At 48.8% G+C, this 16,421-nt stretch overlaps 1 protein-coding gene across 6 annotated transcripts in view; it reads left to right on the forward strand.

Moving 5' to 3' along the window:
* The window catches only part of LOC137431799 (histone acetyltransferase KAT7), a 101,027-nt gene that overhangs the window by 30,985 nt on the left and 53,621 nt on the right, over positions 1 to 16,421 (forward strand). For all 6 annotated transcript variants that reach the window (XM_068123510.2, XM_068123512.2, XM_078782503.1 and 3 more), the window contains one exon: positions 5,670 to 5,900. In XM_068123510.2, coding sequence (XP_067979611.1) covers positions 5,670 to 5,900 — 231 coding nt within the window. The remainder of the gene's footprint in view (positions 1 to 5,669; positions 5,901 to 16,421) is intronic.

Genomic DNA, 16,421 nt, shown 5'->3' on the forward strand with positions numbered 1-16,421 from the left:
TTAAGGATTGCTATTTAACTACTTCGATAGCACTAAACTTTAATATTTTTAAAAGTATCGTTAAAATCATTATTTTATTAAAATTAAAGGTACATTCCATGGGGTATCGTGTTCTATGAACTCTCTACTTACTGATCTTTTAATTGATTTTGCATTTTTATGCCTCCGCCGACAAAGTTGCCGGAGGCATTATGTTTTCAGGTTGTCCGTCCGGCTCTCCGTCCATCCGTCCGTCCGTCCGTGATAGGTTTTCGTTACTGCGATAACTTGAGAACGGCTAAAGGGATCTTAGTCAAACGTGGCACAGGTATGTATAATGAGGTAAAGATTAACTGATTAGATTTTGGGGTCACGAGGTGAAAGGTCAGAGGTCATTTTGGGTAAAAATACTGTTACCGTGATATCTTGTGAACCAGTGATGGGATTCTGACCAAATTTGGTACACTTATGTAGAATGATGTAAAGATGAACTGATTAGATTTTGGGGTCACGAGGTCAAAGGTAAAAGTCTGTAATAGGTCTATAACTTGAGAACGGCTGAAGTGGGTGATGTAATTCAAACTTGGTACTAGTCTGGTGACTGGACAACCCTCCCATCCACTTTCTGAATAATCCTCTCCAAGAAGTTCTGTCACTCAAGCTTTTGGGTCTCACTATCTGCCATGATCTTTCCTGGGAAAAAACCACATTTCAAATCTGGCCTCCAAAGCCAGTCGCCGACTGGGCATCCTCCGTCGTGCGAAGTCCTTCCTTGGCACACCTGAGCTCCTCACCACATACAAGGCTTTCATCCGCAGCTCAATGGAATACTGCTCTCCCCTCTGGGCTGGTGCTCCTGCCTCACACCTAGCTCGTCTTCACGCTGTTGAAACCAAAGCATTCAGAATCATTGGAATCTCCCGCGATGAAGCTAACTCCAAGGGCCTCTCACTCACTCACCGCAGGCAGGTTGGTGGTCTTTCCGTCTTCTACCGACTCCTCTCTGGCCTTGCCCCCCAGCTCTCGCTGGGCTCTGTCCCGCAAATATTCCTACAGGTCGCACAAGATCTGCCTGCAACCCTCTTATGGTCAAACTGCCAAAATCAAGACTCTCTGCTCACCTTCACTCCTTCATTCCTCTTTTCTCCCGCCTCTGGAACAAACTCCCTCACTCTCTTCAATCCCACTCCACCCTCCAGGTCTTTAAAACAGCTGTTCACCACCATCTCTTATCTTCCCCCATCCAAAACCTTGATCTTTTCGACCCCCGCTAATTTCACCCCAATTCCACTTTTTTGAAATACCAACTTCTGTCCTGGAAGTCCTTGGTGCCTTGTGTTTTATACTTCTCCTTCCCCCCCCCCCCCTTCCCACGCCTCCTCCCCCCAAGCCCTCTCCCTTCCACACATCTCCCTGCTCTCAAATGTTGTGTTTGTGTGCTTCCCCTTCTCTCCCCATCTTGTCTTCCGCTCCCTCTTTTTATATATTTTGTTTGTCTGGTTGATTTGTTTGTGAAGTAAATGTTAGCTCTTTCACGAGCCTCGATTCAGTATACAAAAAAAAAGAAAAAAGGAAGTCTACTTGCCAAGCCTATAGAGCCCTCTTGTGAACCCGGAAATGTTGAGTACCCCAACGTTTTAAGTTAGAAATGTACAGTATGGGTCCCCAGCACTTAGAAACTGCCGGATGCTAACTTGCATATGTTGGGCAATTAGCAAAATTAGCATTAATAGCATTAACCCTATCAAACATAGGCCTGGGACACTGAAATTGCTGTTTCGCTCTATTGCTCCGTTTGAATGCTACAGGAAAACTCCCATCCACTCACCATAGAGACCGCGACCCTTCACCATATCATAAATGGCCAGGTGGCAGATGAAAAGGTAAATGTGCAAGATGCATTGAAGATCGGACAGGACATGAGCACACTGTTCTCTTCATCACTTCCTGAGAGATTTCATGCGCCCATCTCAAATAAGGTGGTGACAATGACATTCACCAAAAAAAGAGTGAAGGTCAATGCGAAGATCATATGTGACCTTGAGGCGTTGTTTGCTCGGCTGCTGGTGGTGGGGAGCAAGAGAAGAATGGAGCTCTCTGTCCTCTTTGACTACGAGCTCGGCCCGGTCCCTGCATCCATCATCGATGAGTATGGATGCCTCAGGAAGGGTAACAAGTCTGTGATCGTCCAGCGTCTTGGAATCCTTGCCCCCAATCCCCACCCACCACATGTTGTACTCGTTGATGCATCGCAGCTCATCTACCACGTGGTGTGGCCATCGTCAGGCACTGTGGCTGACCTCGCAGCCAGCATGGGGCGCCGGCTTAATCGCTACATCACCGAAACATTTGTCATCTTTGACCGGTATGAGCAAGTCTCTGCCAAAGACCACGAGAGGCAGAGAAGAGCTGGGGAGAGCTCAACAGAGTACCGACTCTCACTGACAACCCCTCTACCTAGCCGCGACAAAGTGATGAAGAACAAGCCAAACAAACGGAGACTGGGTAAGCTCCTGTGCACACACAGCATAGGAGATCACATCAAGATGGTCAGCAAAGCAGACAGTATTGTCACTCATGACGAGGCTGACGTCTCCCTCATCTCATACATGTTGGATGCAGCCAGTCGCGGAGCTGAAACTGTCCGCATTCTCAGCGACGACACTGATGTTTTCGTACTCATGGTCTATTGGTGCTGGAAGGTGGGTATCACATGTAACCTGCAGATGGAGAGATGGGATGGCACTATTCTCAACATCAATTCGACAGTAGAGAATCTCGGTGAGCAGTGTCGCTCCATCCTGGCTATGCATGCTCTCTCCGGATGTGACACCACCTCCTATCCCGCGGGGAAAGGGAAGGTGTCCGCACTCAAGGCCATGAGAGTAGTACCTGGTGACCTGCTTCACTTCATCGGAGAGGAGGGAGCTACTGATTTACAGATTACAGAGGCAGTGAGTGGTTTCCTCCTGGCTCTGTACAACGAGAGGGAGTTCGGCATCTCTGAACGTCGCCAGATATGACATCTACCGAAAGCGCAAACCCCCCCCCCCCCCCCAGCACTGAAGACACTGCCTCCGACAGAGCGCAACGCTCTCCTCCATGGACGGCGTGCCCATCTACAGGTGCTGCTTTGGAAAGCAGCAGACTGCCCTGACCCACCAGCTGTGGACATAACAGAGTTTGGATGGAATAAGAACGAAGGCGAGAAGGGAGAGTAAGTCATCATGCCCATCCTGGATGCAAGCCCCGTTGCTCCTCCTGCTGTGTTGGAAATGATCAGCTGTAGCTGCAAAGCTGGGTTAAAGCCCTGTTTAACAGCAAAGTGCAGCTGCGTAGCTGCAGGCCTGGCCTGTACCAGCTACTGCTTCTGCAAAGGCTCTGATAGTACATGTTGCAACACACACACACACACACTCACAGCAAGAAGAGCAATATGACAAGAATGTAGAGTCAGGAGAAGAAGATGAAGACGATGAGGATGAGTTTTATGATGAGGATATGCTTTATAACAGTGCAGAGTAGTAGAAGTGCAAGACGCTCTTTCTTGATGGAAGTTTTATGTTGTGTAACTAGTGCACATATTTTTCAGCTCTGATAATTTTGGGTATACTTGTGTTTTAATTTTGAGGATATTATTTACCCATAGTCATATTATTCTAGTTTGGTATGGTACTTGCCTTTGTTACCTCTAATACCTGTGAATAAAAGTGGAGCAATAGAGCGAAACAGAAATTTCAGTGTCCCAGGCCTATGTTTGATAGGGTTAATGCTATTAATGCTAATTTTGCTAATTGCCCAACATATGCAAGTTAGCAACCGGCAGTTTCTAAGTGCTGGGGACCCATACTGTACATTTCTAACTTAAAACTTTGGGGTACTCAACATTTCCGGGTTCACATTGCTGGCAAGTAGACTATATAGGCATGTGAAGAGTAAGTGATGAAATTTTGGGGTCAAAGGTCAAATGTCAAATCTGTAATAGGTATATAACTTGAGAACGGCTGAAGTGATATAATTCAAACTTAGTACAGGTTTGTATAATGTTGTAAAGATTAAGTGATTAGATTTTGGGGTCATAGGTCAAAGTCTGTAATCGGTCTATAACTCGAGAATGGCTGAAGTGATCCAATTCAAACTTGGTACAGGTATGTATAATGATGTAAAGATTAACTGATTAGCTTTTGGGTTCAAGAGGTCAAAGGTTAAAGGTCAAAGTCTGTAATAGGTCTATAACTGGAGAGTGGCTAAAGGGATAAAATTCAAACTTGGTACAGATATGTATAATGCTGTAAAGATTAACTGATTAGATTTTGTGGGTCCTGAGGTCAAAGGCCAAAGGTCAGTAGTCAAGTCAGGTAAAAATGTGAGAACTTGTGAACAGCTGAAGGGATTTAAATTAAAACTTGGTACAGGTATGTATAATGATGTAAACATGAATCGATGACATTTTGGGGTCAATAGGTCAAAGGTCAAAGGTCAGATGTCATGTAAGGTACAAGTGTGCTAACTTGGGCACAGCTGATTGGATTTAAGTGCAGTTCTAGTTGGTGTCTAATTCACTTCGTTTGGAGATAATATATACTTCAGATCCTAAGCCTGGTGTTGGCTTAACGGTTAGGGTGGTGGCTTGGGATCCTCAGATCCTGAGTTTGAGTTCCGGTCGATCGTTGAATTAACGCCAGCGGGGTTGACTCAGCCTGTCTTCTGAGGTCGGCAAATTGATTACCAGCTCACTGGTAATTTGGATATTGTAATTGTGTCTGTCCTTCACACTATCTCCTCTTAAATAGTTGTGCATAAATTCACCAAATTTGGTAGTTATGATCACCACATGACAGTCAGATGCAAGAGAAGAATCATTTCTGGCCCCGCCTGCTGTGGTGGGGTCAAAAGCTCAAGTGCCAACAAATACAATTACGGGAATATTTTAAACGTGTTTCAATAAAACATTGTATAAGAACCACCTTTCCAGGCCATTTTTTCCCCGCAGAGCAGGGGTTGGCCTTTTTTGGGCACCATGGTCCCCTTTTTTTGAAGCAATGTTTTATGGTCGGATGGCCTTCCTGCCACCAACCCTGTTAGTCGCGTCTCGCGACACACAGGGAATTACCAGTGAACTTGTACTCAATTTGCCGACCTCGGAAGGATGACAGGCTGAGTCAACCCCCCTGGTGTTAATTCAGCGATTAACCGGGAATCAAACCCAGGGTCCTAGGATCCCAAGCCAGCACCCTAACCGCTAAGCCAACACCAGGCTCAAATGAAACTTTGTATATGCAATAAAAATGGGGAGAAACATGAAATATGTCATGATTTTTTGGGGGATTTAGCCTCTGGTTTCTGCCCAGATGGTCAAAATGGGGGTCAAAATAGGGGTCAAAATGGGGAAAATAAATGTAACTCAGAATTTGATATTGGGTCATTCCTGGTGGAATCTTTTGCTATCTTTCAACTCTGCTTTAGAATGGAAGCATGGGGATTTGCAATGGTGCGCCATCGACTTCGCTCTGGTTATTATCCATTCCATCATCAGGTCTTTTAAAAGATTTCGTCTTGATGAGACTGCTATACCACCAAACTTTTATGCTGGTAATATATCTTCATGTAATGTTTTCACCACTTGCCTGGCAATGCAGCAAAATTTATTTTATATTTTTATTTATAAAAGTGATCTCTCTGGTACACAGATCTAAAACCCCCCATGGAGGTGAAAACCAGCCTACCTTGCACAGTGGAGCCTGCTTCGCCCCCTTCTGAATTGGTGCCAATAAAATGCAGCCCCGGGAGGGAATCGCCTGACGCTGGAGCATCGTTTGCGACCGTCATTGTGACTCCGTCCAACAGGCCTAAACGACGGCGCTTCCACGAAAGCTACAACTTCAACTCAAAATGTCCAACACCAGGATGTGATTCCATGGGTCGGTACCATATGCCATCACCTTTACATGCTTGGACGATAACATTCCAAATTATTTATAATACTGATCACGTTGATGTTATTGTACTTATCTTGTAGCATCACCATGTTTGTATCAAACTTGCATGTACAGTTGCCCACAAAATGACACATTTACAATTGAAATGGAAAATTTTAATGTTTATAAACTTAGAACGATTTATTCATCAAATATGAACAATATACTTGTGAAATTTATTTGTCATGGCAAAACTCTTCAATGCCACTGCCATATTGTGCCAGATGCTCTTCTTCAACATAGGACATTCTTTCCGCTTCCGGTCCGGTCTGGAGAGGACGCTGGCGTTACTTGTTCGCCGCTTCTCCGACTGGGCCATTGTACATAGTTTGCTTTTCTGGTGGTCGTGGCGGATTTTTGACCATTGGGTCTGCCCTCTGCTCGGTCCCGGCTCTGCTCCTGGCTTCGCCTGCCCGGCTCCTCCACTGTTTCCTCAGGCCCGCTCCCGTTGTTTGCGGCGGTGGCTGTTTGCCGCTGTGGTCTTGATTAGCGGCTGCAGTCGTTTGCCGCTGCGTTTGCCGCTTTGCCTCCTCGACCTTGGCCTCGTACTCGTCCCTTCGCTCCTGCCTGGCATGGCTCTGAGGTACTCTGCCGCAGGGCTTCTTCTGCTCGGTACCCGCTCCACCCCATCATGCATCTCTGCCATTAAATCAAATGGACTCCTCCGACGACCCAGGTACATTCACCGTGGCTCCGGTCGTAAGTTTGTTTATTTGCAATCAGGTCACTCCATCCCCGTCCTCTGGTCGGCTCAGCGCACTCTCACTCTTCGTCCCAGCGCACCTGGTCACAGCAACGCACACGATCGCACCTCCTGCCTACGAACCCTGGCTAAATCACCTGAATTCATCCCTGCTGTTCAAAACAACATCAAGCTCACCCTGTTCAACACCCGGTCCCTCAACAACAAATGCCTCATCCTGAACGAATACATCCTGGATAACAAACTGGACTTTCTCTGTCTCACCGAAACCTGGCAACAACCTCTGGACTACTACACACTTAACCTCACCACACCCAATGGATATTCCTACGTCAATAAACCACGCTCGGAGGGCCGAGGTGGTGGAATTGCCGTTATCCACCGTCAAGACATCAAGACCAACCTCATCTCCATCTCATCTGCTCCATCATTTGAACACCTGGCTTTAAAACTCTCTGGTCGCACGCAGTCAGTCATGGCTGTCGTCTACCGCCCTCCCAAACCACACCCATCATTCCTGTCTGACTTCTCCTACTTTCTGACCCAGCTATGTTCCCTCTCCCCCTCAATCCTCCTCCTTGGTGATTTCAATATCCACGTGGACTCCACTGACTCCACAATAACCACTGACTTCACTGATTTACTCACCTGCTTTAACCTCACTCAACATGTCGACTTTCCTACCCATATCCATGGTCACATTTTGGACCTTGTCTGCTCCACTGGATTAAATTTGCACCATCTCTATGGCTCCGACCTCACCCTCTCTGACCACTTAGCCATCACTCTGACCATCAACATCCCCGCCCCAACACCAAGGCATTATCGCACAATCAACTTCCGTAAGCTAAACGCTCTTTCACCTACCTCATTCTCATCCACCCTCTCTGAAAAAATGTCCACTTCTCCCTTCATTGACCTCCACACCCCTTCCGACCTCACTGACTACTACAACCACACTCTCTCCTCCTGCCTTGACCAGCTTGCGCCTGTAAAAACCAAAACGGTTTCTTTCGCCCATTCTGCTCCCTGGTTTACCCCTGAACTCCACCTGATGAAAACTCGTGCTCGCCAACTTGAAAGACTCCGCAATAAAACGGGTCTCACAGTTCACTCCCAAGCCTACAAGGACCACCTACAACACTACAAAGATGCCCTCTCCCGCGCCCGCTCTGCCTACTACTCTCAAATTATCCACTCTGGCTCCGGAAACCCAAAAGCACTCTTCTCGACAATAAACAAACTCCTCCGCCCCCTGAACACCACCACCCAGTCATTCACAGTAGACAACTGCATCTCCTTCCTCTCTTTCTTCCAACGCAAAATTGACAACATCTACAACAGCTTGACCACCGCCGCACCCGCTCCCCCTCCAACCACCTGCCCCCCCCTTGTCCTGCCATCCCCTGTCTCGGTTCTCCCCAATCTCCCCTACTGACCTCTCTGAACTCCTCATAGGAATGAAAACTGCCACCTGCACTCTTGACCCCATCCCCTCCAGCTTTGTCAAAGCCTCCCTCCCTGCTCTCTCTCCACTTATCATTGCAACAATAAACTCCTCCCTGTCTACAGGCATCGTCCCACCTTCCCTCAAAATTGCTGCTGTTACCCCCATTCTAAAAAAACCTGGTCTAAACCCTGACACCCTAAACAACTTCAGACCCATCTCCAACCTACCCTTTCTGTCAAAAGTTTTGGAACGCGCTGTAGCCACTCAACTCAAACATCATCTCTCTGCCAATAACCTGTATGAAACATTCCAATCCGGATTCCGGTCCAACCACAGTACTGAAACTGCTCTCCTCAAAATCACCAATGACCTTCTCCTCTCCTCTGACGCTGGCAACCTCAACATTCTCGTCCTCCTCGACCTCAGCGCTGCCTTTGACACCATCGATCACACTATCCTCCTCACCCGACTTGAATCCACCTTTAACGTTACCGGCACTGCCCTCTCTTGGATTAAATCATACCTCTCTGACAGATGCCAGTTCATCTCCATCAATAACTGCAAATCCCCCACTGCTCCCCTCCCCCAAGGTGTCCCCCAAGGTTCAGTTCTTGGCCCCCTCCTCTTCATCCTTTACCTGTCCCCGCTCGGTCACTTAATCCGCCGTCATGGTCTCCAATTCCACTGCTTCGCCGATGACATCCAGCTTTTCATCTCCACCAAGTCCGTCTCCACCGACACCCACTCTATCCTGACAAACTGCATCACTGAAATAAAATCCTGGCTTGAAATCAACTTCCTCAAGCTTAACTGTGATAAATCTGAAATAATCATCATTGGCCCAAAAACGCTCACAAAATCCACCCATAACTTTGCCCTCAACATCGACGGTATCCCAGTATCCACCTCCCCTCACATCCGGAATCTTGGCGTCATCTTTGACCAAACCCTTTCCTTCGACAAATACACTAAACAGATCACAAAGTCAGCCTTCTTTCACCTGAAAAACATTGCCCGTGTCCGCTCATCCCTCTCCTCCACGGCTGCAGAAACCCTCATCCACGCCTTCATCACCTCCCGTCTGGACTACTGCAATAGCCTCCTCTATGGTTCACCCTAAAAAATCACCAATAAACTCCAATACATTCAGAACTCCGCTGCCCGTCTACTCACCCATTCCCGGACCCGTGACCACATCACCCCTGTCCTTTACAAGCTTCACTGGCTCCCCATCCCCCAGAGAATCCAGTACAAAATCCTCCTCTTGACATACAAAGCCCTCCATAACCTGGCCCCATCCTACCTGGCTGACCTCCTCTCCAGACACACTCCCACCCGCAACCTCCGCTCTGCTGGTACCAACCTCCTGACCCCCTCCATCCGGACCAAATTCAGATCCTGGGGGGACAGGGCCTTCTCCATCGCTGCTCCCACCCTCTGGAACTCACTACCTCACACCATCAGAGACTCCTCCTCACTCACCACATTCAAAACATCACTAAAGACCCACCTGTTCAACACTGCATTCAACATTCAACCCACAGCATTTAACCCCTGACTATCTCTTCTCCTTCTCCCTCCTTTTGCTTTAAATATTTCCCTATTGATTCTTGTCTTTTTGCAATTGTTGTTTTCATGTATTGTTATGCATTATGTTTGCCACTCTGTCAAAGCGCCTTTGGGCTTCTGGAAAAGCGCTATACAAAATAAATGAATTATTATTATTATTATAGGTATGAAGTGATTCAGTAATTGGTACTTGTCAGTTGAGTTGCACATTTGGTCAACAACTTTTGCCCCCAGCTCCATGAGAGTTTGGGGCCTTTGTGTCAAGATTTTGTTGTTCAATGTGCAGGACGACGATTTGTTGCGGTCTGGGGGGTTTCAACCATTTTTGGTATGCATTCTAATGCTAGCAGAAGCTTCGTCTGTTCAAGCATGGTGCCTTTATCTTCCAATTCTGTGCAGACGAGAATTGTGTTTATGACAATGGCCATCTAATCTCGTCCCAAATTTATCTCTGCAGTCATTGTCATCTTTTCACCAAATAGTAACACAGTCCCTACTCTTTTGTTCTGTTTAACTTTTGCAATAATATGAGATTATATGGCGGTTACAATACGTGACTTTCAAAATGACATAATCCGCCCCAGAATGCTTGACGTGCATGCCCAGAACCCCCATAAATAGCATAATTGAACTTATCAGAACGTGATGGGACAAAACGAAACGGTAGCGAGAGGGGGGAGGGGGCACCTACAGCAGAGTTGAAGACCAATATCGAGGAAAAATTAGACAAATGATAGATGTGGGGAGTAATGGGGGCAAGACAGTTTGCATGGGCTGGGCAAGATTGATACAGAAGGAAACACTCAGGATAGAAAAAAAAAACTGCAAATTTGGAGGGAAGCGGGCTTAGGGTGGGGAGGTTGATGGTAGAAAATATCATGGTTTTGGATTGGAGATTATCTGAGATGGTGGTGAACAGTTGTCTTGAAGACTTGGAGGGAAGAAAAAGATTGAACAGAATGTGGAAGTTGGTTTCACAGGTTGGGAAAAAGAGGAGTGAATGAGTGGAGGCGTGTTGTGATCCCGGATTTAGGTAGTTTCACCAGAAGGGGGTTGATGGTGGACTGTGTGTGCCCTGCAAAAACGTGGGGAGGACATAGCACGGAAAGAGCATAGGGTGCAAGAAAAGAAAGGAGATGGTAGAAGACAGAGACTGACCTGTTCGCGATGGTGAAGTGATTGGCCCAATGGCCCATCGTCTCGTCTATATCACGGGAAATTCCAATAATCTTGAACGTCTTGGTTTTCACGGCGTCTAGCTGAGCAAGATGTGAGGCAGGAGAGCCAGCCCAGAGAGGAGAGCAGTACCCTATCAAGCTATGGAGGAAGGCCTCGTCAGTGGATAGAAGCTCAGATGTGCCAAGGAAGGACTTTGTATGACTGAGGATGCCAAGTTGGCGGCTGGCTTCAGAGTCCAACTTTGAAATTTGGTTTTCCCACGAAAGATCATGGCAGATAGTGAGACCCAAAAGCTTGAGTGACAGAACCTCTTGGAGAGGATTGTTGAGAAGTAGATGGGAGGGTTGTCTAGTCGGTCTTTTCGGAGAGACATAGTGAGAGTGTGGGATTTGTCAGGATTGAAAGACATGTTCCACTTGTTTGACCAGTCTGTGATTTTGTCCAGGTCTGCAGAGAGTGATTAGGCTGCAGACTGACGATCTGAGGGATGAGGAATGGAGCGGCAGAGAGTGGAGTCATCAGCAAAGAGATAAAGAGGATTTTCCAGAGAGTCGAGAGATCATTGATGAAGACCAGGAAAAGCACGGGGCCCAGAACAATGCCTTGGGGAACTCCAGCCTGAACAGGAAGGGGAGATGAGATAATTCCATTCAGGGCCACACGTTGAGCAAGACCAGAGAGGAAGTCTGCAAGACATGTGGGGAGATTTCCATGGATACCATCAGAGGGGAGTTTGGTGAGCAGGGCACGGTGCCAAACCGTATCGAAGGCACGAGATATGTCAAGGGAGATGGCTCTGATTTCCTGATTGGCGTTGAGGACCTCCATCCATTGTTGAGACGGCAGAAGCAGCATGTCCTGAGTAGAGTGACCTGGTCTGAATCCAAATTGATGATCAGAGATCAAGCCATTGGAGAAGAGGAAGTATTTAATATCAGATTAAAGCAAGCCTAGAGTATCTGCATATACGCACCATCCAAGTCTACATGTCATAGATGAAATGTCGCAGGAGTGGCCCGGAGCCGCGGACGTCCGAGTTCTTATAGACGCCTCTCAGTGGTTCAAGTGAGCATCACACCTGGGTTCAACTTGGATACATTTTCACTACATTCTCCCCATCATTCGCATCATTCGTTAGAACTACACTGCCGCTAGGCAGGAATCAAGCATGCGACAGCAGTAGTAGAGTTGCGATGTCAGTCCATGTCAGTCGGTCCATCCGTAGCGGTCAGGGCGGCGAATTGCCCTGCCAGCACGGGTCCGGAAACTACCAGGTACTACATCCCCAAGCCCGGAGTCCCCCACGCCGGAGTAGCCGCTGGAGGCAGGCGTCGGAGGGGGCACCACAGTGCCTTCAGGCAGGGGTGTATCTGGCGACGGGAGGGACGGCAGATGCTCCATAGGCGGAGCCCCGGGAGAGTCCATAGACTCGTAAATCGGTTCGTCGATGTCCCCGTAAGGGTCGATGGCCCCGCAAGGGGTGAGATGGCGTACGGAGACAGTAGACTCGCGTCCATCAGCCATCATCACGCGAACATGCTCGGGATTAGCCTGGAGTACCTGCACCTTATCCATTAGGGGATCGTACTTGCTCGCGCGAACTGCGCATTTGAGGTAGGCCAGCCCCAGCTCAGCGAGCCAACGAGGTAAAGATCGGATACTACCCGAGCTCCTTGGGTGGTGAAACAGCCGTTCGTGAGGAGTCTGGTTGGTGGCCGTACATAGTAAAGCCCTGATTGAGTTCAGCGCCGTCAGGTAGTGACCAAGCCCATTTATCTAGGCCCCGGCCGAGGGACCTGAGGCTTAGCGTGACGGCCCTCCATATAATCCCATTGAAGCGTTCGACCTGCCCATTCGCCTGTGGTCTATACGGGGTGGTATAGCTAGAAGCGACATTATTCTGGAGCAAGAAGCTCCTCACTTCCTGGGACAGGAACACCGCACCTCAATCTGTATGCACGTAGGCCGGATACCCAAACATAGAAAACAAGTTCTGCAGGCACCGTATAACTGTGGCGGCCGTCATATCTGCGCACGTGAAAGCAAAAGTGAATCGCGAGTACTCATCAACGATAGTGAGCAGATAACGAGAGTTACTCGACACCGGCAGCGGCCCTTTGAAATCCATCGCCAATCGCTCCCACGGTCTAGTAGCCCTGACCAGCGTCCCCATGGGAGGGTTGTAAAAACGCGGTTTGAGGTTCCGCACATACAGCGCAGTCGTGACAGACCCGGTGAACGTCCTCAACCGAGTATGGCAGATTACGACTACGCACAAAATGAGCGAAACGCGCCACCCCAGGATGACATAGTATCGTGCAAAGCGCGCGGACCCTCCAAAGATATGAGACCCGCACACCTAGCCGGCCGCGATAAGGCGTCAGCAACCAGGTTATCCCTCCCCGGGCGATATTTGATGGTGTAGCAGAAGTCGGCGAGTTCGATACGCCAGCGAGTGATTTTCTCATTCTTAATGCATTGAGCATGTAAGGTGTCGTACATAAACGCAACGCTCTTTTGGTCCGTGATGATTTGGAAGCATCGCCCGAGCAAGTACGGACGCTAACACCGAATCGACTCGACGATCGCATACGCTTCCTTTTCGACAGACGAATGCCTCCGCTCAGCGGAGGTGAGAGTCCGCGAAAAGAAAGCCACAGGGCACCCCCCCTGGGAGAGAGTCGCCGCTATCGCATGATCCGAGGCATCACTTTCCAAAACGAAAGATTTGTGCTCGTCAATCGTCGCCACAGCGGCGCCAGCGATGTCGGACTTAAGGCCCCAAAAAGCAGCCATGGCGGCAGGGCTCATGGGGAACGCTTTGCAGGCCACAAGTGGGCGGAGTTTCACGGATAAAATTTGCACCCACTTAGAATAATGGGTGAACAGCCCGAGAGCACGCTTCAGCGAAGCTCGATCGCAGGGCGGGGCCATATCGAGCAAGGGTCGGAGACGCTCCTTATCTGGAGCAACAGAGCCATGGGTCACGGTGTACCCCAGAAGATCTATCATGCGCATGGAGTAACGACACTTAGCCTCATTCATGGTTAGGCGATACCTCTGCGCGACCTCGAGGAAGCGCTTCAGATTTGCATCATGATGCCTCTGGTCATGCCCGCAAACTGTAAGATTGTCCAGATATACAAAGACGTTGGTCAAGTTCTCCTTAGCGATGAGGTCGTCCATAGCCCTCTGAAAACAAGAACCCCGTTCGTGACCCCAAAAGGTAGTCGGATGAACTGGTATAACCTTTGACCCGATTCAAACGCGGTATAGATGCGGTCGGCCCCGGAGATGGGGATTTGATGATACGCACTACGCAGATAGAGAGTGCTATAGACCGAGTACTGGGCCACCTGTCGAACCAGGGCGTCCATCCCCGGAAGGGGGTAGGCGTCCAGCTGTGTAAATCGATTAATCGTCTGCGAATAGTCGATTACCATGCGTTTGCGATGCGCTTCACTTCGTACCACCAAGACCTGTGCCCGCCACGGCAACCGGCTAGGTTCTATGATACCTTCCTTTAAGAGCTGGGCTGTTTCTTCCGCAATTAATTGCGCGTCAGCTTGTGAGTAGTGCCGCAATTTTACCGCTACAGGTGTGCAGTCCGTGGTCATATTGGGGAACAGCGACAGAGGCTCTATTTCCATCCCTGCAAGAGCGCACACAGCAAGCGTATCAGTACCACCAAATTCCATTTCCAAACGTCCATGTCGCTTAAGAAAATCATGTCCTCGCAAAATATCAGCACATAATGCTGGTAAGACCATGAGATGTACATCTGGAAATATTCGTCCCTTTATCACAAGTTTCAATCGACATTCCCCTTTTGTGCTGAGCCGAAGCCCTTGAGAGGCCATAAAGATCCGACGTCTTGTCCCAAGGATCGGCCATCCATGTTTTTGCACCAGTCGATGATCGACAGAACTATCTGTGGACCCCGTATCGATTAAAGCCCGAGCAAAAATTCCCTCGATCATAAGTGGGATAATGGCCTAAGCCAGGCCAGGTGGTCCTGCAGGTATCGAGCCATCCGAGCGAGACGTTCGCGCCTCGCGTGTAGATCCAACGCCAGCTAAAGTTCTTCGTTCGTTCGAGCAGCCTCCGGATGGCGCTCGTGTCAAGCGCATAGTTTCAAAGCCAACTGCAGTTTTCCGTGCCGAAGCAGGAGCTTGTAGTTTGTACGAGCAGCCTTCGGATGGCGCTCGTGTCACGCGCAGAGTCTCAAAGCCATCATGAGACGTTCGGATACCGGCCAAGGACGGTCGCTTCGCGTTCGGTCATGCTTGCGCCATTTGTTTTGTCGGCCCGATGAATCTCACCAAGGTCGAGCGCGCAGCCAGGGGCCCACAAGGAGGTGCGCCTCTCATCAAAATCGGGTGAGGCGCCCCGCTCTGTGCTCGGCCCTTTTGCTCAGTGATAAGCACATTCAATGTCGAGCGAGTTCGTTTGCCCCGCGCAACTTTTCGGCAAACTTTTGCAAAGTGCCCCTTGGTCGAACACAAATGACATATCGCTTCCCGAGCCGGGCACGCCGACCTGGGATGTTGTCGATTCCTGCAGAAGTAACATGTAGCGTTTCGTCCAGGCTTTGGTCCTGCAGCTGCGGCTGCCGTCAAGCCTGGATCTGGGTCCTCCTCGGGAGAGGCCAGGGGTTCCGGCAGTGATGTCGAGTCTGCTCCTGCGTCCTCGGCGGTAGCTCTCTCCGGTCGGGCTTGACGAGATGTCCCCGCAGTGACGCGCGTGTGGTCATAAGCGTCAGATTGTTCCCGAGCCTGAGTGTAGACGTGAGCTAGCCGTAAAGCTTCCGTGAACGTCAAGTCCTCAGCTTCAAGAAGTCTTTGTCTAACGGTTGAGGAGCTGAGCCCCGAGACAAAAGAATAGCGTACAAGGTCATCTTGTACTTGCTCATGTGTGCGTACCTCCGGAGCACTATCGGCAAGCAGACGTCGCAGCTCTTGTGCGAAATGATCCAGCGTCTCAGTGGGCTGTTGATTCCACATTGCGAGCAGATGCCGGGAATAAACCACACTTAGTTTCTTAATGTAAATTCGTTTCAGCTCTGTCACAGCTGCATTGAATGTCGTACACTGTTCGATTACCCGGTAAACGCTATGATGTACTTTAGTCTGGAGTACATCTAATTTCGTTTCATCAGTGACAGCGGTGTCCTGGGCTTTGAACTGATTGTCCAAAGTCTTTAGCCAATGTGTCGGCTCCGAGCCCGAATCCACTGCTTGTGGGTCGGCTGCAAATAGCGGCACCTGAATCATCCTGTGTCCCGCCATGTCGTCCTCGTTCGCCTCTTGTTCTCGAGTGGACAGCGAGATAGATTGTCATTAATTGTAGTGGAAATCAATCAAGTCCACAACTTTGTCCCGTAGGTAGGTTTAATGACAATCTGATCTCTGGCAACATCCTGTCGAATACAATCATGCAATATACAGACTTGGCATTTAATATGGAATTATTTTTTTTTCTTGACCTGGGTTTACTTTCTTAACTCAATATATCAATCTGGTGAGTTTCTTTTACACTTTGGTGATTTATTTGTTAAAAGAAC

Source organism: Myxine glutinosa, chromosome 7 (assembly GCF_964187855.1).
Source record: "Myxine glutinosa chromosome 7, kmMyxGlut1.1, whole genome shotgun sequence".
NCBI classification, from domain to species: domain Eukaryota; kingdom Metazoa; phylum Chordata; class Myxini; order Myxiniformes; family Myxinidae; genus Myxine; species Myxine glutinosa.